At 35.0% G+C, this 22,428-nt stretch overlaps 1 protein-coding gene across 3 annotated transcripts; it reads right to left on the bottom strand.

Annotated features, from left to right (window-relative positions):
- Nucleotides 1–1,565: 1,565 nt before the first annotated feature.
- LOC106068815 (jmjC domain-containing protein 8-like) lies at nucleotides 1,566–19,636 on the bottom strand. 3 transcript variants are annotated; one of them, XM_013228295.2, is made up of 10 exons: nucleotides 19,506–19,636; nucleotides 12,924–13,019; nucleotides 12,659–12,707; nucleotides 9,986–10,082; nucleotides 8,630–8,698; nucleotides 7,708–7,827; nucleotides 7,511–7,578; nucleotides 7,231–7,365; nucleotides 6,816–6,930; nucleotides 6,360–6,493 (listed from the first exon to the last, which is right to left on the bottom strand). In XM_013228295.2, exons 1-10 carry the CDS (start codon nucleotides 19,616–19,618, stop codon nucleotides 6,489–6,491), a joined length of 867 nt encoding a protein of 288 aa, XP_013083749.2. In that variant the 5' UTR covers nucleotides 19,619–19,636; the 3' UTR covers nucleotides 6,360–6,488. The 3 variants fall into 3 exon arrangements, with proteins under 3 accessions (XP_013083750.2, XP_013083749.2, XP_055876660.1); XM_013228296.2 differs by lacking the exons at nucleotides 6,360–6,493; nucleotides 6,816–6,930 and adding an exon at nucleotides 1,566–2,817; XM_056020685.1 differs by lacking the exon at nucleotides 6,360–6,493 and having other exon boundaries at nucleotides 6,808–6,930.
- Between the last annotated feature and the right edge of the window lie 2,792 nt (nucleotides 19,637–22,428).

The raw sequence follows: 22,428 nt of genomic DNA, 5'->3' as shown, positions 1-22,428 counted from the left end.
AAATATGAATATGTAGAATAAAGAGGATGATATTCAGGACTGATTCATTAATCAGAAATTTAATATTGGGGGAAAATCACCAGCTGATGCCTAGTGCGACCAGCATCTTCCTTATTACGCCATTAGCTGTTTCTTCAATACGGCAGTGGATTTAAAAAAAAAAAAGATAATTTCCGACGGGGAAATGGGAATTGAAAACATTTAGAATCAAATGTAGACCTAACATGTTCATCACTTTTTAAAGAATGCTCTGAGAAATGGTAAGACATAGTTGAATTGAAGTTTGATAACTCGACAAATTCTTGTAAGATATTCAGGAGTACGGCGTGATGCTTTTTAGTTCTCTTACAGAGTTATGTCTGAGCAAACACGCTTCTCTGCGATCTATGGGGGAATTTGATCGGAACCGAACTAAATAAGCGCCTACTGTGCAGTAACCGATTCTATACTGCGCTATTATCGATTGCTCCGACCGATTTAGTCTCCGCCACAGGGAGTCTTGTTCTGGACAGGGCATATGCTGTCTAATGTTACGTGCTTTGTCGCTCTCATCTCAGGATTGGATCAACTTCTCGTCTGGCCACACTGGGATTACTATCGTGGCCTGATGAACATTTTAAATCAGGTCTGTCCATCTTTGTGTCCCACTTCTTGAAGTCCTACAACCAAGCATCACATTGACAAAATGTTAAATCAAATACAAAACAAGGTTACAAAGACAGTTTGTGTGGAAACACAAACTCAAAATCAGCCCCAGAAGTGGTCCGCTCAGGCAGGTTTCAATATTTTTAGAAATAATATCAGAAACTATGAACTACAAACTATCAACAACTACAACCATATCTCCGTCTATCCTTTTTTTTTTTAACTGGACGAAGACAGAGTAGAATCAATTCTCTTAACTTTAAACGAATATATAAGCGCTTCTGTGAATTCATTACATACATACATAGGCTACAATAATCATCTTCCGTCAACGTTTGGGTATGATCCCAAAGAAAACTTGTATCTTTTGTGTGACCTGACGCATTTATTGGCTTGACAGAATGGGATAACTTTTAAAAGAGTGCATTAAATCAATCTTTAAGTCATTTTTCGTGCCTATAGTAGATGAGGGAGGCGGCTATTGCAGTCACTGATTTTGAAAGGACTTCCATTAGTTTTGTTGCATGAATTAGCGAAACTCATAGCCTCTTAAACCAAAGGCCTCTAGACATTGGTCCTTTGCGTCTGTCCTTAATGACAAGAACACTGCAAACTAACAAGTACACAGGGTCAAAGCTGTGATCAAAAAGAGTTGAGTGCAATGAAAACAGTGTTAGCAGTCAGCTCGTGTAGTTAGTGCTGAAAAATGATCAAGCCAGATGTTTCTGAAATCAATGTTCTCTTCAATTCGCTACAGCCACATGGCCGTGTTCATATTGATCTATCAGCACTCTGTTCAATTTCAATCAAAATAACTTTATTGTATTTCAAAATGCCCTCATAGTTCATTGATTTCTTATCTTTGATGAATATTTAGAAGCGTGTACATTATAAAACCATGTAGATGAAAAACAAGCAAGCAGGTGGTGCTGCAAAATTTATTTTCAAAAGATTCACTAACATTTGATTCATTTTGTCATTTAAAAAAAAAGACAACTATCTAGTGACAAAATATATAAATACATATTTGTTCTATAAAATAGAAGTTTGGTTTTCTTTAAAAAAAAAAATACCTAGTTAGTTTGCACACATTCAAAACCTTTTTCTGGTTATTTTTTACTCTTTTAAGCCTTTTTATTTCACAAAGGATCTATTCTTTAAAAGACCTGAAATTCTGGAAAAGAATGTGTTCCATTAATTGGGTAATTTTAAAATCTCTTTACAACATTTTTCCATGGCAATTTAAAAGTTGCACATATAACAAATACTTAAAGGTTCTATAATAGAAACTTAATACTCCATAGATATTTAAGAACCTAAACAACCTCCTAGGCCCACGCCTACCTATTACCACACATTTTAATCATGACAATAAACTTATGATTTTACTTGGGCTTCATTGATAGGAATGAAATAGAATGAAATCACTGTGTGGGCTGGTAATGACATGAAATCACTGTAAGCTGGTAATGACAGGAAATGCTATTTTTAAAGCAAAACAAATGAAATGAATTTTTTTCAGACCCCCAAAAAATGTTTTACTTGAAACTCCTGCAAATGAAAATAATTAAAAAATACAAACAGGACAAACAAAAAGAGATATTACTTTAACTAAATAGCACAAATATTAACACTAAAATCGTAGAGAATGTTTAACAATTATAGTATAAATTAATGAGGCACACTTTTCATCTATTTTGAAAATTGAGCACAATTTAACTGACTTTAAGTGACTAGTACAAACCCTGACAAACAATTCATGATGGAACAGTGCAAGCTGAAAGAAGTCAAGGGGAACAAAGACATGGTTGGATGACACTCTGATGTTTGGTGATCATTGGCTGATTCAATGAGAGGAATACAACGGGGGAAGGGATAGGAACAAGTGGTGCCAGATAGACCCTTCTCTCAAGTAATGGGATGAATTCAGATCATTGAGACAAAAAAATAATTAAATAAATTAAAACAACGAAAATCAGCAATTAAAACAAAATAATTTCCTGGATCAGCAGTTCAATCAATAAAACATTCAAACAATATAAAAGAAAATCACAGAGAAAATAAGCAAAATGTAAACAGATAAGACAGACATTAACTCAGGAATGTTGATATAAAAACACTGGTGTCTATATTCAGTGTGCTATGCCACCATCTGTCTGGAAAGTAAATTATCTGTAATAGACAACACAATTATCATGTTAAAAGCTTTTTAGTAGAAAAAAATAAAAAGTGGTACTTAGCTGATATTTACATCTAATAATGTTGACATCACACCTTTGTAAACAATTATTTTATGAACAAAGATGCTAATTACTATTTGGATAGGTTCAAGAGGTGAGAGCATCACTGGGAGAAGTGCATAGATCTAAAAGGATTAATTTTAAGAAAAAAGCAATACATTTCATTATTAGAAATTGGTGGCCAAGTGCCGAACTGAGAGTCTCGAGTTCAAATACTGGTGAAGACTGTGGTTTAAGAATTTCAGGATTTTTAGGCACCCCTGAGTCCACCCAACTGCAATTAGATCACCCCCATGTAAATACAATCTTAATTAACTTCCAGCTCCATCCTGTAAAACTAATCAAAAGTTTTAGCAGACTGATATAACATGCAAGTGTGACATGAAGCTCTTCAGAATCAACACCAATTGTTGGAAGAAAGAAGCACTGAACAGATCACGACACAAAAAATGCGACAGATATATAGTATTTATGCGTTTGTAAACACTTTGGCGCGATCTTTTTTTTTTTATAGTTCAGTAATGGCAATACCTAGAAAATCTTCAACTTTTAATCTATATTCATAGGTCTGTTGCTAGTCTCTGCATTGCATTTTTCATATTAAAATTCATGTAAACCTACGGTAGGGTTGTCACCATTTGATAACACTATTCCTGAGGTGCAACAAATGTATACACTGAGAAGAATTTGTAAACACATTAATTAAAATGCTTTTAAAAATAATTTTAATTTAAGATTCCTATCTTAAATTATTTTTAACATTTATTCCAGTATCTATTCTTTCTTTTTTTTTTAGTCTGGAGTATAAATATGGTTGCCTAGACTTGTAGTATTTTAGGTGATATCAATGCCCACCCCCCTTTATAAAAATACATGTTCTTTTTTTTTTTTTTTGCTTGATGCTGCAGTTGTTTTATATTTAGATTCTGTTTTAAATATTTTGGTATTTTTATTAATTTGATTTCAAAGAAATAAAACAATAACAACACAATTTTTTTTAAACATATTTACATTTATATATACAAATATAAAGCCAATATTTACAATTGATCTTTACAATTTTACAAAAAACGTCTACATATTTATATACATATTTAGCCTTTTAGTATTTATTTAGCTGCAAAGGAAATGTTTGTCTTTAACATATTTACATTTAGATATTTACATATATACATTTTTATACACATACTACATACACTAATACAGACATACAGCAGATGTTAACTCATTTTATACAATTATAGTTTGCAAATTTACATAAAGGCATGAAAACCTTAATCCCAATGTCAAGATCATTGATCTGGGCAACATGATTGACACACAAAAGAAAGATCTTCAGGTTCTTCACTTGTCAAATTTTTTGGCATGTGAGTGCATTCCACATAAAGCCACTGATCACATATTTCACACAGGATCTAAATATTTCCACCTTTTTTGCCACAACCTGAGCAAGTATCTTTTGTGGTTTGATTTATTACTTGGTCAGCACCATCAACACCTGCAGCCAGCTCTTTGTCCATATCCTTTCTTAATAATGGATTGTCATCACTGTCTTCATCTATGTCTTTTGAAGTACTCGGTTTGTTCATTTCCTTAGCTTCTAGTTTCTTCCTTTCTATTACTTGCTTGTGCATTTATTTTTCTACTTTTTCCTTGTCCTTCACAACTTTGTTAGTTGCCTTTCTCTTCTTTTTTTCTTTTTAACTCATCCTTGTAGTTTAGTGACAATCTTCTTCCTATCAGTTTCTTCTATTCTATCTATTTTCTTTTTCAATGCCTGTTGAAATTCTTTTCCGCTAAGAAGACTAGGTAAAGTTTTCAATATATCCGCCTGTGTTAGTGTAGCTTGAGGTGTTGGCTTTTCATTAATTTGGAACACATCTATACGTGATTGTATTGTGTTTTTAAATTGTCGAAATTTGTTTTCAAGATGTTGATCTGGAAATGTCTGGTCTTCGAGTGTGGCTAGTCTTGAGTAAACATTGACTTCATTTCTGGAAACTTGGTCAAGTATATACAGAGAATGTTCTTTCAAATTTTTAAATTGCTGGCTATTTATATTCATAGAGGTGGTTCTTTGAGTCTCAGGTGAAGCTTGAGGTGATGCTGAAGCAGGGGTTTCACAAATGACTTGAAATGTAGGGGGTTCAGTAAGGATTGTTGACATGACTGCATGGTTTGATGTGGAGGCTTCTGGTTGAATTTGTAATGATGCAAAGACGGATGTGGGGGCAGGTGGGATCAGAGATGTTGCAGCAGAGTGCCCCTCTGATGTGGATGTATTGGAAAAAACTGCAGATGCGGATGTCTCAGGTGATTTGGGGGACATCAAATAATCATGTGGGGAAGGGGATAAAGATGGCTGAGGAGATAATCTGTATGGTGATGTGGATATTAAAGGAAGAGCTGACTCTTGATTATTTAAATTCTCAGGATGGGCATCAGATCTTGATTGTGTGGCATTTACTTGAGATGATTGGATATAAGTGCTGCTTGGATATAGTTTGTCTGACATAATGATTTTTTTCAGGATTAAGAGGGTACAGACCTGCAGCATTGAAACTACTAATAGCTAGCTCTGGAGTGGCTAATCTGTCCCAAACAGGCTTGAGTAATCCTGCAAAGGATTCCAAGTTCACACCCTCACCATAAGTAGCAACATATTGTTTGATGGCATCAGACCAGGGAGGCTTTATGGATCCAAAGAAGGCTTGATCCAGTGGCTGCATGAGGTGACTGGAATGTGGTAACAGACAGTACAGTATGATTTTATTCTCCAAGCAAATTAGGGATGTCTCTAAAAGGGATGTATGGACGGGTTTGTGGAGATGATTAGTGGATGGAATAAATACCTCTTTAATCCAGGTGTAAAATATAGCAGCTTTTATCCAACCAGTGTTGGACACTTGCAGCAGGGCTTCGGGAAATTCTGCTAATAGATTTTTCCTGGGGATCTTCTTGTATGGGTAGACTGTCACTTGCTTCGTGTTCGAAGTAACCTCATAGACAAACTTGGACCCCTTGCCTGCCACCACTTTTCTACTATGTGGGTCAAACGAGAAGCCAGACTCATCAGCATTAAATATTCTACTTGGGCTACTGAACAGGGAAGAATCTATGCTGTTAATACATTCAATGTATTTTTCAAACCAATTTTCCACCTTCAGTGGGGAAATAGCAGCTCTTTCCGTGCCTTTTCAAAAATCCACTTAACCACTGCCTTGTAAGTTGTTGAGATTCTGCACTGGATTCTTCATTACTTTGATCTTCATCCCTGGCAGCTATCATAGCAGTGACTGTCTTTAAAATCTTCTTTATTTGATCTCCCAAATCCACACTTGCCCATGTTGATGAGATATTCAGTCAACTTTTCTTCTTCTTCATCAGTGAGAAGTCAACCAATGGTCGCTTTCCAATCCTTTTATTGTACAGTGTACTAAGTGGTAAATTAAACATCTTGGCTGCTTTTCTTATAGACATTTCATTTTTATCAATTGCCTCTATGGCAGCTTTTACAATTTCAGGCTTGTGGTGAATATATTTTCTTTTCTTTTCTGAAGCCATGTTGACATTAATAGATGATCAAGTATTGGATACGGGTATCTAGACTGTCACAGAGAAAAAAAAAAGTATTATAAACAAATTAAATTAATAAAGCAATAAGATCTAACTTAGTCATAGTTAGCTCTACTCTTATATTTTACTACTGTTTCCATTTTCTTCTCAATGACATTTGTCAATAATTGTAAACACCCCCCTTTTTATTTCTAATGATGTTCATTGAATAATGTTGGCTGTTTAGTGCGTGTTTTCCAACCATATTTAAACCCTAAAACACAAGTCTGCTATAGCTAATACGTCAGGATGCCTAAATATAGCAATCACCCTGGTTTCATTTTCCCTCAGTAGGAGAAAAAAAAGTTCACGTACCTGTAGTCTTTGACCCCGTGTAACCTCTATCGTCTGGATAGCAATGAATAGCAGACGTGCAGGAAGTAAACAGAAATGATGCATGTGCATTACCAATGTAGTAGTTTTCCATTTCCTTTTACAATAAAAGCACAGTGATTTAAAAAATATGATGGGTGTTTACAAATCGTGTGTGTTTACAAATGCATAAATACTCTAGTAAGTAAATGTAAATTTTCTGGTTAACTAAGGAATTTCATTGTTATTAAAATCCAGCAAGTGTAACTTGTTTAGAAACCTAAAATTTTTAAAAATTTAATGTTATGGAGTCAGAAGTAACATTGTACATTATATAGCCTCTAGCAAGAAATCAGCATCCAGTTTAATAACCCATCACATTTGAGTAACTCTTCACAAAACTAAAATGTAAACTTACTTCTCCTTGTCCAATAGTACATTCTAAAGGCCTGTCAGAAGAATGCAGTTCTGGATAATCTTCATATAGCCATTGCAGAGTTGTTCTATTTGGATGGAAATGGGGTGTTTTTTCTGGTGCATACATGAACCATCTCTGACAGAAAGAAAAACAGTAATAAAAAAAAAAAAAGAAAAACAAAATTTAACAATTTTGAATTTACTATAGTGAGTTAAAAACAAAACTACTGTGTTGTTACTTTAGGATAATGATGGTTTTTTTTTTGTCTATTATGACATACTTTTCTTCCAAAGACTACTTCACCAAAACCAGGTCCATGAAAATGAAATGGCACTCCTGTACCTGCCCCTGCAAAAGTAAATAAATTACAGAAAATTTAAGGATTGCTTTGTATATCTATAATAAATTACTTTAAATAAGAATACAATGGAAAAAAAATTGTTTCTAATAAATCAAATGCATCTCAACAAAAAATACCTGCAAGGCCAAAACTGTAGGCCCCAGTCATTTTAGGTAAGAAGTAAGGAGGTGGCTTATACAGATCGATCAAAGATTTCCATTCTGTAAAGTTATTATCCCCAAACCAATAGAAGGTTTCTGTAGCAATAAGAAAGTTACTTTTTAGTGATCACAAAAAAAAAACAAGAAAAACATAAAAAATACTTTTCTTAAAAAACAAAGCTTATTAAGCATACTTGTATCAATTAGTTTGGATTAGTCATGTAATTAAATTTGTAATAGATCTAGACTAACAATAAAAAAAAACATTTAAAAAAAAAAAAAGAATGATCTGAATTCTAACTTGTGGGCTAATGCCTTCTGAAGCCAATGCAGTAACCACTCTGCTATTGAAGAGTCTATTAACATGGAAGATTGTATAGTTATCTATTGTTTCTATTTTCTGTTTGTGTTCACTAAGCCTGAGACAGCAGCCTAATATAAAAAGTATTTAACAACACTGTTGAAATAAACTATCACAAGTCAAGATAGCAAGTGTGGGAAGTGTGGCCTATAACACTTTATTTACAACAGAGTTCCATAAGAATATTGAATGAATGACAAGAATAGTTCAGGAGTTTCCAGATGACTATCAGGAGGTTAGTTGAATTATCAGGAAGAATAGATGTTACTTAAAGTAGAGCAGGGGAAACAAGAAGAAGTTGGAGGTTCAGTCTGATGAGTGTAGCTCTAGTGAAATGTTTAAATTACTATTTCATTAACTTCAATTCTTTAATATTTGAAATATTACATTCAAAAAGACTACTGTGCCTTCTTATTAAAGTGTTATCATTACCTGTGAAATTTTCAACTAGATTTACAAATAGGTATCACATTCAAATGGAAACATACAAATTATTACATCATAACATAAACTACTAAGTGGATGTGTTGTTCTTACCATTGCCAAGTTTAGATAATGTTTGTGGCTTAAGAACATGAGTCACATAGTAATCAAGGGTCACATCAACTGTTGTGAGACAAAACAAATGGTAAGCTTAGTGTCATATCAACTGTTGTGAGATAAAACAAATGGTAAGCTAAGAGTCACATCAACTGTTGTGAGATAAAACAAATGGTAAGCTTAGTGTCACATCAACTGTTGTGAGATAAAACAAATGGTAAGCTAAGAGTCACATCAACTGTTTTGAGATAAAACAAATGGTAAGCTAAGAGTCTTATCTCAACTGTTGTGAGATAAACAAATGGTAAGCTTAGTGTCACATCAACTGTTGTGAGATAAAACAAATGGTAAGCTGAGTCTTATCTCAACTGTTGAGATAAAACAAATGGTAAGCTTAGTGTCACATCAACTGTTGTGAGATAAAACAAATGGTAAGCTAAGAGTCACATCAACTGTTGTGAGATAAAACAAATGGTAAGCTAAGAGTCTTATCTCAACTGTTGTGAGATAAAACAAATAGTAAGCTAAGAGTCTTATCTCAACTGTTGTGAGATAAAACAAATGGTAAGCTAAGAGTCTTATCTCAACTGTTGTGAGATAAAACAAATGGTAAGCTAAGAGTCTTATCTCAACTGTTGTGAGATAAAACAAATGGTAAGCTGTAGTACTACTTTGCATTTGAATGAAAATGGTAAACTGTGCTTCAACAAGACTGACATATCCAATTTCACAAATTCACATCTGCTTGTTGGACAAGATACTACAGACATGAAACATAACTGCAATTCAAGAAGAAATAAGCATTAGTCAAAGCCTGTTTTAGTTTTCTATAAATAAGCATTAGTCAAAGCCTGTTTTAGTTTTCTATATCTTCTTCCCTATTTCTTTCCAAAACTACTATCTTTTGGTGCTGTCATAGTAAATTTCATTTTAATCTATTGTTAATTTGTTTCAGCACTGAGCTGTATAAATGTCATCCATTTATTCTGTTTTGGTATTGTACATGTCCAAAAAAAAAAAAGGACAACAACAAAAATTAAAAATATTCCAAATACAGAAAAATCTCTTAAAGCATAAACCTTTCTATAGTATAATGAAGAGATTGGACATTAAATTGCAAATAAATACTCACAAAGATCACACTACACTGAATATATTTAAAAAATGAAGATTTATAGTAGCTTTGCAGGCATTTTAAAATCTAAAATAAAGTAAAATTTGAATTCTTTTATATTTTTGTTTGTTTATTCAATTAAATTGATTGAACTATAAACTAACTAAAAAAAATGTACAACTTTATATTGATTTTCATTAAGAAACTAGAAATGTGTTACATTTAAATGACTAATTTACCTTTTTCATAGGAATGTGTATTTGCAGAGCTTAGCCTAATACGTTTAGATGAATACTCTTTCAAGATAGCATCCTTTCTGCACTGATCTTGAAAAACCTAGAGATAATATGAAATGATTCTTGAAAAATTTTGAACTAAAAATGAATGCCTTTGATATAGCTAAACAAAAATTCTATTTAATAACTACATAAGAATATGAATGTGATTGTAAAACACTTCAGAAATTTATTTTCACCTTGACACCACTCTGCTAGTGAGGTACTTATGACTAGAGAAGATTGTATAATTATATATATTGTTACGAATCTCACTATCCAGGCTCTCTGCAAACTGCACCATACACCACCAACTTAAAGAACTTGACAGCTCAGGGCTCCAAAGTAACGTAACACTTTAATACTTGAATAAATAACAGCCAATACTGTACAAATGGCAACACGTACACTGTACAAATATCTCTCCGATAACACCGTTCCGCCGTATCAACTCTTGCACTGGCCTCTCCATCTCGTTCCGGGCTTGCACTGGGTTCAACAGTTCGGGACTGACTTCACACACTTGGGCTCGTTGTGTCGGACTCGATCACAGACCAAGATCAAGACGCTGTTTGTCTCAACTGTACTTGACAGTACTCCGCACTGAACCGTCGTAATGCTCCGTACAGAACCACACCGTTGAACTGTGCTGTAGTCGACCGTGTTCTGAACTCCTGTCGTGAACCCGCTTTCTGAACCCTCTTGACTGCGTTGCCTCCGCTCTTATATAGGGCCTTCTCGAACCGGACAGAACGCCGCTCGACGTTTCTAGGTGGTCAGATGACTACAACTCTCGTGACGCTCCTGAGCTCTTGTTCACGAAGGCGATCTTTCCCGAACTGTCCTGTTGACACTCGACTCGGCTGACCGACGTAGCTCGTCACGGATGACCGCTCGTCTAGCGCTGGCCTGGGGCGATTTGCATCGACTGACTACACACACACCACTACCCCTCTCTGTGCCACCACCAAGTTTATAACAATATATACATTTTTTTTTTCAATTTAGAGATACCAAACAAAATAATTAATTACCAAAAGTCAGTTAACTATTTGGTTAATTTTTTCTATTCATTCTTGTGTTGTCAGGTAAAAGAAATAATTGTGCAAAATTTCAGCTTGATCCGAGATTAGGTGTCAGAGAAAAAACGTGTACGGAAAACGTTTTACCTGACAAAGTAAATTAAAATAAAGTAAAGTTTCTTCTTCAGACCTTGCGATTTATAGGAAGGATGATGCTAAGGTCATCTGTTTCTTTAGCCAACGGTGTCCAGCACAACAACCAAACGCCTTTACTTTCCCCAACTGAAGTCAGGTACCAATTAGAGTTGGGTGGACTCATGGGCACCTTAAAAATCCCAAAATTCAAAATCTTAGTCTTCATCAAGATTTGAACCCAGAACCCCAGGTTCGAAAGCCAAGCACTCAGTCTCTGCGCCAACTAGTATATATAAGCTTTGTTAAATTGCATATTTTTTTTAGGGTGTTTTTACACGTAAAAGTTGTAACTTAAAATAAATTTGTTTGCAACTCATGAATGTGTAAATTGTTTTCCCAGTTCTTCAGTAAAAAGTAATTTTAAATCTATACTATAAAGTAGAATGTGAGGTGTATGTATGTGACTTATAGACATCAAAACCACTTGACCAATCTTGATAAGACTTGGCAGGAATGTTTCTTGGGTACCAACTTAGACCGTAGTGTATGTATTGTAGCCCTAAAACAAACTTAAGACCCTACACAAAAAATAAAGTTGTCCGACTCTATTAAAGCTATAGTATTTTATGGATCTAGGCCATGTTTACTATGCTGACATGAGAAAAGATCGAAAGGATTTAGATCTAGATCTAATTTTAAGAAATACACTTTGCGCAGATAGTTTTTTACTTTGACACACGAAAATACAAATGAAGGTCCATTAATTTCATTCTATTATAAAATTAACCTTCAAATTTGTGCTTCAAAACAATTTTTTACATAAATTAATTCCTTATATCTGTGACTATAGATTTCCTGATGAACTTTCTTTCATTAGGCAATACCGTAATGTTACAGTGAGTTACACATCTTTCCAAACCTAGGTCTAAAACTCTAATATGATATATCTTCTCTTTCCACAGATAGTTTTATACTTAAACACATGAATATACTAATTATAGTCCATTCATTTCCTATTTTGATCAAATTAATATTCAAATTTGTTTTTCTAAAGCATTTTAAATACATTAGTTTACGAAAGCTGCGAAGCCATGTTGAGATAGGCCTAGATCTATATTCATTCATGAATCGCGTACTAAAAATTATTTCGTTTAATTGTATACTTTATAATCCCATTCATTTAACAAATCGGGTAACCCCGTTTTAATAGTACTATTAATCTATCGCACTTTCCGTTTTTAATAGATATGTATGTATCGGCTTCTGGTAAACCCATTTTTGCAAACCTAATTTTGATTTTTCATAGCGAAAGAGAATAAACTTGAAAGGATCATTAGCTAACTTTAACATACATCTAAATCCAATCCACTAGATTAGTAAACACAAACTTAGACACGCAGGCCGCGGGTAATGTCAGGCTAGTATTTTATAAATGTTTCTCTTTCAATAAAGGAAAACTAATAGATAAAAAAAAACTCACTTTGTTGTCAGTAGCTCCTCTTATCACAACAGGCTTACTGTAAGCATATCTGAAAATTTGTATCCATTTATTAAATCTATTTATAAAAAGATAATTTTTTAAAAATGCAGGTGGTTTTAAAAAGTTGGTTTGTATCTCACCTTATTTAAATCTTTTCATTCCCTCAAATGCCACATTATCATGTTAGTTATTTGGTAAATTATTTGATGTTTAATGCTAAAAGAATTTAATATATATTAATATTTATTGATATGATGAATTGTACCTGCTTAAAAACTCTTGCTGTGACAAACTTGCTGCATTCCTAACTTCAATATCACATGGACCAGGAAATGCAAGTAAATTGGATGCTGATGTTTCCCTGTTGAAGAGTAAAAGCAAAAGTACTTGAAGAACTTTATGACTGTTTACAAAGCATATATAATAGCTAAGGTAGGTTGATCATACTAAAATATCAGTTTTTTTACTACTATGTAAGATTATGTACAATATAACTGTTCATCTGCTGACCCTTTTTACTGCGATATAGGATTATACAAACTCTGACATTAGGAGAAAAAATTATATCAACTAAATCTGCAAGTAAATGGCACCCTTAAAAGTTGGAATGTGGGATCTATTGTGTGCAATATAAGATTTAGATTTGTAAATCAATTCTAATTGACTACTTGAGGCACCATTGTACATCTGAAGCACTTCTGAAGTTGTAACTTACTAGAACTAGTTGTAGTCATGTTTGGTTTATTTATGAAAAACAGACGTTACTTCAAAAAAGATGATTACGTTCTACGTGTGTTCCTAGGTCAATCAAATCATGTATGTTAATGAATGACATTTTTGAAGATTATGGTTTAATGTTTTATGTATAATTGCTACTTTTCTTTTAAGTCTTCTATCCAGAAGGGTTTCTAAATTTAGTGATTTTACTAAAGGGGTTACTCTAATAAAATCTGAATATCCCTTTACTAGTCTCACTGCTCTATTTTGTGTCTGTTCTAGTTTCTTAATGTTTTCTTGAGTTGAGGGTGTCCCAAACAGAAGATGTATATATATAACATATATTCTATTATTGGAATAAAAACCAAGGTTCAATAACATTTTAGTCTTATATTCTTATTTGATTTATAGAAATTTCTTTTAATAAACCCTAATGCTTTGAATTTTTGATAGTTTCATCAATATGGGGATTCCGTGACAGTTTTTCATTTATTATAACACTAGAGGTATTTTACGTTTTTAGTCTGTGTTACTGGTTTACCATGAATAAGATTTATAAGTGAAATTAATTTGTTTTATTTTTTTTGTTACTCTTAATAAATGACATTTTTTCTGGGGGGAAAGTCTGGAAAGACCTGCTCCAATTTGATTCCCATTTCTGAAATTCATCTAGATCTAATTCTCTTTGTGTAAAATTTCTGTATCTTGAGTTGTTTTTATTGCTCTATATATAATGCAATTGACTGCTAATAATCTCACTTTTGTCCCTGAAATAATGCAATTTTATAAATTGTCAATTATAAATAGTAGTGGACCTAAGACTGTTCCTTGAGGTACACCTGAGTTTACTCACTGTTATTGGTGTTGATTTAATAATAATTATTATTACTACAGTTTATTCTCTCCCTATCAGAAAATCCTGAATCCATTTCAGATGCATCAACTTTGCATGACAGAAAAATGTGATCCACATTTGTCATTACTCATAATCATATATAATATTTCGCACTACTCTGTTCTTTTTTATTCAACTTGCCTTGTTTATAAACAAGAAATGTATAATAGGCTAATAGGTCCCTGTTGTCATATTGAACATGCATCGATTTTTTTTTAACTTACATTGAACATGACAACATTACCATTTTTTATTTAGGCCTTTATTAAGGCCTTAGCCTTAGGGAAAAACATAGGACCAAGCCAAAAAAAAAAGCCAAGGTACTCCCAAAGGAACAATGTTTATATGTAAATTGTAATCATTGTAATGTAAGCTTGAAATGAAAATGAAATCATTATCAAGTTAATCAAAGTTGAATGTGACATGATGATGACAGTTCATCATAAATCATAATTCATGACACATTCATGATGAGTTCATGAGGTATGACCTCTTAGTCTTACAAAAACGGTAGATTCGGGTAGATCTACTAGATCTAAATGTACTAGAATCTAGATTTCTAAATAAGCTATAGATATTATATTATTTATATATATATAAAATATAATAATTTTTTGGGTAAATACTCAAAATAGTCAGAATGCGCATCCAAAACAGTCAGACTTTCACCGGGTTTCTATGTGATGTCACAAAGGTGTTTTAATCTATTGACTTATTGTATAACAGGAGACCATACAGCAAAGTTTACATTCTCGTAAAAGAAATATATCTTTGTCTATGCAGTTTGATCTAGGATCTTGTAAGCAAAGAAAAAATGTGTATTAAAAGTAGATTTACATGTCATGCTTGTAGTGTGTATTTTCTTGCCAGACCACTCAACACACAACAAACACTATCGCTTGGTTTTCTTGTTATGACTGACTACACATAGTCTCGACTAGCCTTACACTGACCAGCTTGTTCGAATCATTCAGACACACGATCTTTTTACTTCTTGGGATAGGGAGAGGCTTAGATGAAAATGTTACTTTTTTTTCTCGAGTTGGTTATCCTAATGCTTTTGGATCTATCTATACATGTTTATATATATAACTGTATCAGTATTGTTTAGGATTGTGTAAGAGATACGAGATGTAATATAAATGGGTTCTAAGTGATGTATTTCCATGGCTGGAGTTGCCAAGTTATGCACTATTTTATTATGATTATTAAACGTTTTGTCTGTTGAGACGATGCTTGCTTCTAAGTATATGTGTTGTGATCAAATTACTCAGTGAACATAGTGGCACTATGCAACAACAAAATTGATCAGGATAAAGTTATTTAATGTTTGCACAAAGAACATTCTAACAAGGCCAGAAGAGGCCCTAATGCTATACAAATAAACATCCGCGTTATCAGCATATGTCAAAGATAAGACAGTTTCGAAACAGCTTATGGACCTGATGTAATCAGAAGAAAAAGGGAACATTATTGAACCCCAACCCCCCTGGCTACGCCTATGCCCAGTAGCGGCATTAGGGGGTGGCAAGTGGGACAACCTCCCCAGGCCCCGCGATTGGAGATTCCCTTGACACTGTCAGCTTCGAAAACCAGAACAGTTCTCATATATACTCAATATCTTTGGAAATCTTTATAATACCAAATACTATTTCTATGTAAGCTCTTAACATGACATAAACTTCAGCAGCACGAGGTTTCTGTTAAGTGTGTGACTTTCTGGTTGGATTTAGCTCCGAGAATGTCAAATGGTAGCACAACGAATAACGTGATGCAAGAAAAATTAGAAAGGTAAAACTGCTGTAGCGCGCAGTCTTAACAAAAATTCTAGCGCTTGTACAGTACCTTTAAGAAAACAACACTGCATATAATGGGAGAACAGAGAAACAAACGAACAACGGTGATAGCCGAAATCGACCCAACCATGCAAGTACATCTTCGAAGAATTAAGAACGCCGAGGCTCACGGCCATTACATCGGGCATAGGATTCAAAACGAGCATATGAACATTATGGCATCAGAAGTAAAAGGGAACATTATTGATAAAATCAAACTTGCAAAATATTTCCCGTCATTCTTGACTACACACCTGATGTTAGCCACAAAGAGCTGATGTCCCTTATATTGAGTTTTTTGGACGTATCCTAATGTTGACAACTTAACAGGAAAGGGTTTGTCATGGCGCTTCTTGCTGCGCTGGTGAACGTTGGTCAGGACATCGCCGATTGTCGTGACCAGGGATACAAATAAAATGGTGTAAACTAGAGGGTAAAGCACCAAGGAGTCCAAGCACACATTATTCGCATCAACAATCGACCTTTTGCGCTCTTCTTGCGGCGGCCATAATCTTAACCTTCGGAGTGTTTAGCAGAAATATATTATTATGTAGTTTGTTGATTGTTCATGAACAAATGTCTTATTCATTAGTTACGTTGATTAAACTTTAAGGCAAAATCTTTCATAAAGTACATTATGTAATGTAGTCAAATGGCCAATAGTACAGTACATACGTAAGGTACTATGTTTTGTAGCAAAAATAAGACCTGCAGCATTAATTGGAGGCGGACGAGACATTAGCGTGATGTGATGTGGTATGGATATATAGCCTACACTTACCACTTAGGGTCCCGCATATGACACTCGCCCAGGGCCCCGCACACTGCTTAGGCCGCATCTGCCCATGCCTCCAGAGTGTCCGACAGCCATCAACAAATACAAGGCAGGACTATTACAGTAGGCCTACACACGCAAGTATCTTTTTTTCCATAAATTGTGTTAGGTCAAATTGTAAATTTAGTTTTACTTTTTAATATAAATATTATTATTGCTGAATTCACTACAAAATGAAATTAAGCTATTGGTAACCTTGTGCCTCCTGCAGTCTGATAATATTAGAAATTTCAAGCTTTAAGTTAACCAAAGCAAGGCGAAGGTCTCCTCTAGTGGGTACATCCACTCTTTCTTTGCTTATTCATTAACTTTGTTACGCACTAAATCTAGGTTACCCATGTATGTTGAAAAGCTAAAATGCAGACACATTCTGTTGTGCCTCCAGGGGCGTAGCTAGGAATTTCCATCGTTTGGGGTCCAGGGGGCTTGACATCTTTGGGGGCCGCTGCATTTTGCATAATATTTAATTAAATTAATTAAAAAGCACTAATTTGGGCCCACCTTAAATGGGGCCCCAGGGGATTTTCAATTCCCCCCCCCCCCACTCTAGCTACGCCACTGTGTGCCTCCTATGTTTACATTCTTTTTACTGAAGACATAGTTTTGTAAATCTATTTTTTCATGCAACTCAATTTGAACGTCAGTAACAGATGTTTAATAATTCTCATTTATTATCATCTGAAAATGCCATCAAAGTAGAACTTACTTTTTTTCTAGTGGCCATTCACTAAATCTCAATTACATGACATCCCCTGCCAGTGAGTTTTCGTAAAAACATTTTATCAATGTAACATTTTATGAATGTTTTTTTGTTTTTAAAAAGTTAAATTATTCTATTAAATGTTACCTAAGCTTTAATGTTTTTTGCAATTAATATTTTAATATCAATATATTAACATATCTAGATATAATCTAAAAGGCGTATTACCTAGTTTGTTGATCAAATCTTAAACGTTTATATGCGCAAGATCCAAGGACAATTAATACCCTCCGATCACAGTAAAAGTAAGAATTTAAAAATAGAAAATGGGATTCACGAACTCATTTTCTAACGCTGTTTCTGTTCTTAAATTAGAAGCAAGTTAACTATAATTTGTTTATATTTTGTTTCCCAGCTTTAAATTAATGTTGAAGAATTTTTAAATTTGTTCTGTTTATTCTTTCCGCCTTTATGCCCAGCGCCCCCTTACCGCCCTATTTTGTGCCCAGCGCCCCCCTACCGCCCCTTTGGCTCTCAGCGCCCCCCAAAATCTCGAAAACGCCCCCCATTGAAGACCACTGGTCGTGACTGGTCTAGTAATCTAGCTAGTACTAGTACAGACCTGCCTACCGTTACGCAAAATGCGTATTCGTTACGCAAAATCTCCCAAAAATGACCGTCAGTACGCAAATACGCTTTCAACCCGTCGCGTTACGCATTTCGTATCCTTCCCCTCCCCCCCCCTCTCTTGCCTAGCTTACCTTCGGTCACGGAGGTCACGCTAAGCCGTCCTGTTGAGGGGGGGGGGGGGGGGACAGAAAAGGTGGGGGAACACATTGTGTTCAGATCTATACGTTGATTGGTTCTTAAAAGCATAGATTTAGTCTAGAAATGAAGAACGCGAGAGTGAGGGAGTGGCGGGTTGGTACCGTCAGTTAGCTGATACACCAACGTGACTTTTTTTTTGTAAGTTCATTAGTAGAAAATAATTATGTTGAATCCCTGATTCCCGTATTTGTATTCATTTGTATAGAAAAAAAATATCGAAGTGCTATCGATTCAAAACACATTGAGTGACATTGTAGATGTAGATATCTAGTCTAGATCTAGATCTGGATTCTAGATCTAGAATCTAGATAACTTGTTATACAGGAATAGATCTAGCTAGACATTACGACTGATGATTACGTTAAGTCATGAGTCTCTACATTACTCTACAATCTAGATCCAATTTAGTTGTAGTATGATTTAGATTGACTAGATCTAGATCGATAACATCTACTACCATCTAGTCTAGATCTAGACTAGATTAAATTCTTAGTCTTAGTATAGAATAGATCAAGGATGAAGGTAGGCTTACGAAAGTTTGGAGTAGACCTACGTTTGTAGCGGATCCACGGCATCGGTAACACTCTTGAGCCCAGATCTAGAGTAGATTATAATTCATTATATAGACATAGATCCAAATCTAGTCTAGATATCATCTCTATTACTCTATTGTCGTATTGATTTAGATTGTAGATCTAATCATGACATTTAGATCTAATATTATATATATAATAATATATATATATATATGACAAAATAGTGGTTCGCGTAAGTGTTACGCATTCTGGTGCCAAAATACGCATTTTGACCATCAGCGTTACGCATTTGGACTTTTTTTGGTAGGCAGGTCTGCTAGTAACTAGCTAGTAGGATATCATAGTAGGATTCACTATTAGTAATAACAGTAATAGTAGGATGATCATGATAATAAATTAAATAAATAGTGACAGTCTAGAATAGTCTAGACCTAAATCTAAATTATAAATTAGAATAAATATAGTTTAAAGCTCGATTTATTATCAAAAACGTAAAATTACCAGCCGCCATCATCAATTAGATCTAGATCTACATCTAAATTTTGCAAAGAACTCAGTGTGATTTCCACAGATAAAAATGTGAGCAGAGAAACCAACACAAAATAAACCGGCATTTTGTTTCGTAAATTCAATGCCTTATTTTTATTATATTGAAAAGTACCTTCCGATATTATACAAATATGCTTTCGGAGATTTCGTTCTTTATCTAATCTAAGATCTCTATATATTCTACATTTTGATATATCTGTATGTAGATCTAGATTCTGTGTCTAACAACTTATGATAGTTTTTGAAATATTCACATTAAAAAAAATTTGCTTCACTTTTTATTATATTTCTGTATATAAAGTCCATAGGATGTCAGGACGCTTCGGGCAAACTTAAAATCACAATAACTCTTGAACCAATAATGCTAGCATAATAAATTTGATGTTGTTGGAAAGCATTTTTCATCCTCTTTCATTCTATTACACATTTGTTGGTATAGGATCAATTTAATTTTTTGGTGCAACTACCTAAGCTATAAGCTCATAGAATTTGGTGACTGTAGTTTGCTTTAGAATAAAATTAAAGAAAGAGGTTTTCAACCTGAAAACACGTACGGTATGGGGGTATTTTCGCGAAAGGCGTACGTCTGAAACAAGATCTCGACCGACTCAAAAGAAATTTTAATGCGTCTCTGCAGACGCGATTTTTCTCGTCTTTCTCGAATCAGAAAGTTCGAATTTCTTCAGACTGACTACATAACCTATAGGGAACGTAAGACAATTAGACCTACGTATCGAACAGAACAAAAGGGGGGGGGGTGAGTTTATTACGTAAAAAAAAAATATTCAAATGAAATAACAGGTACAGTTGTTCCTTGACTTTCGCGGGTCTGACTTTTATTGGAAGGGCTTACAGCGGGTTTTCACAAAAATATTAATGTATAAAAGTTATCATTTTTTGGCATTATGTAATATTGGAACGCTCCCATAGCTATATATCTAAATGTTCACAAGCTGATATCCGTTGTTTGCAATGATGAAATATTTGATTTTCCTTCCCTGAAACAACCCTTGCACTGTAACGCTCCTTACGTAGCCTACGCAATACATGCACACTCCTGGTCCAGCTCTTCTCCTTCCCATATCGTTTGACGGTCAAAAGAGTTTAGCCGAAGGCTTTTCCAACTGTAGGCTTGCAAGCCTGCTTGAACAAACCGCTCTGTCTGGAAGGGGTCCAATATGTCTATATACAACACTGCTATTTCCAATGTGTTAGACATATCGGGCGCATCTAATGTTATCAAATCATCATCATCATCATCATCATCAAACTCCATTAGAGTGAGGGCTTGAGAGGCTCAAATCCTGGACAGAAACCCTGCTGTCTTGCATAAATGTCGCCATACAGGTCGAGAATTTTGGGTTTCCCAGACCTGTCGAGACGGAGATCAGCAAGTCTGGGGCAGTCAAACAGAATACGAGGCACGGTTTCCTCTTCTTCCCCGCAGCGGGGGCACCGTGAATCAAAATTTGGCCACAGCCGCGAGAAATATGAGCCAACAGGACAGTTAAATTGCCTGTCCTGCACTGTGCTATAATAGCTTGCTCAGGCCTGGACAGCCTCCACCACGGGGAAGTGCGGTCAGGGCGCCTCATGCGCTCCCAGACTCCACGGGCTTTTTGGGACTTGTCCCAGCACTCAAACCACTTTTCCATTTTTGTTTTTTGTATTATAGCCAGGGCTTGATGAAAGCTTACAGCCTCATCAGTGGGTGGAATTTGCCCTCCCTGGTGGGCCAAAGAATCTGCAATTGTGTTGCCCAATAAAGACGTGAAAATGATTACGTCCTATGCGTGTTAATAGGTCAATTTAGTCATACATGTTAACCAAAGACTTCATTCGAATCTCATTGGTTTTCCTGGCTGGCTCAGGCAATAACCCATTCCATGCTCTAATGGCACTAGGGGCATTGGTATAAATTTGTCCTAGTATATTTAGCGAGGATTGTGCCATTTTCCTATATAGTTTACTAAGTTAACCGTGCAGGACCGTGACCCCCGTGACCCATTGATGCAACGGTCCCTTGGGAACGGCGTTTGGATTATCGACGGGGACGTGGACGCTCTCTTTCAACTCCGCACTGTGCAATTGGAAAGCTCTCGCATTACCTTAAATACTTGTGTTGCTACTCATTTAGCCTAATCACTTCCTCTAGCGATGCTTCCACTCGAGTATGCCACGTTGAGGCAGAGTAGCGTACTCGGGCCTTCCCATATCAACCAATCCGATAAAATCACCCCTTTACACAATTTAAACTACTTTCCAAGGCAACCTACCAAGGGCAGATCCAGAACTTTCGTTTAGGCGCCCTTTTCCCTTAGCTGGATCCGCCAGCGGTGCATACGAACTCTTGCAACTGACAGTTTTACCAGTGTTTGGTTGCTTCGTAAAGGATAGGCCTATTATTTTTATTTTAAAAAAATCAAAACCTTTTCACCACCTCTCATAAATCTAATTCCTCCTCTCCCCCCCCCCCAATTTATTTTGTCCTTTTCCAGCCAGCATTATACCCCCTAGTCAAAAAAAAATCCTATTAATGTAGCCTATACTATTTCTTGCCACCCTGTGTGGAAATGTAGGCCTATAAAAGGTACGTCCCCTTGACCTAACAGCAATTTAATCCTCCCCTCGATATATCCTGGTTACTCTTTTATGTAGGGCTATTGGACATACTTTCTGTAGCTCATCACTAGTAAATACAAACAATAATGCATTCAAGTTAATGACATATACTCTAGATATAAATCTACCAGATCTAGATTTTACTAGAAAAGTCTGAGGGTTATTATTTTTTTTTTTAAAGATAATAATGTCAATCGTAATTCAGCGAAACTGAAGTCAATACGGAAGTGGTAATACTTAAACAGGAAGTGGC

Source organism: Biomphalaria glabrata, chromosome 2 (assembly GCF_947242115.1).
Source record: "Biomphalaria glabrata chromosome 2, xgBioGlab47.1, whole genome shotgun sequence".
Taxonomy (NCBI): Eukaryota; Metazoa; Mollusca; class Gastropoda; family Planorbidae; genus Biomphalaria; species Biomphalaria glabrata.
This window is presented reverse-complemented; position numbering and strand designations above follow the sequence as displayed.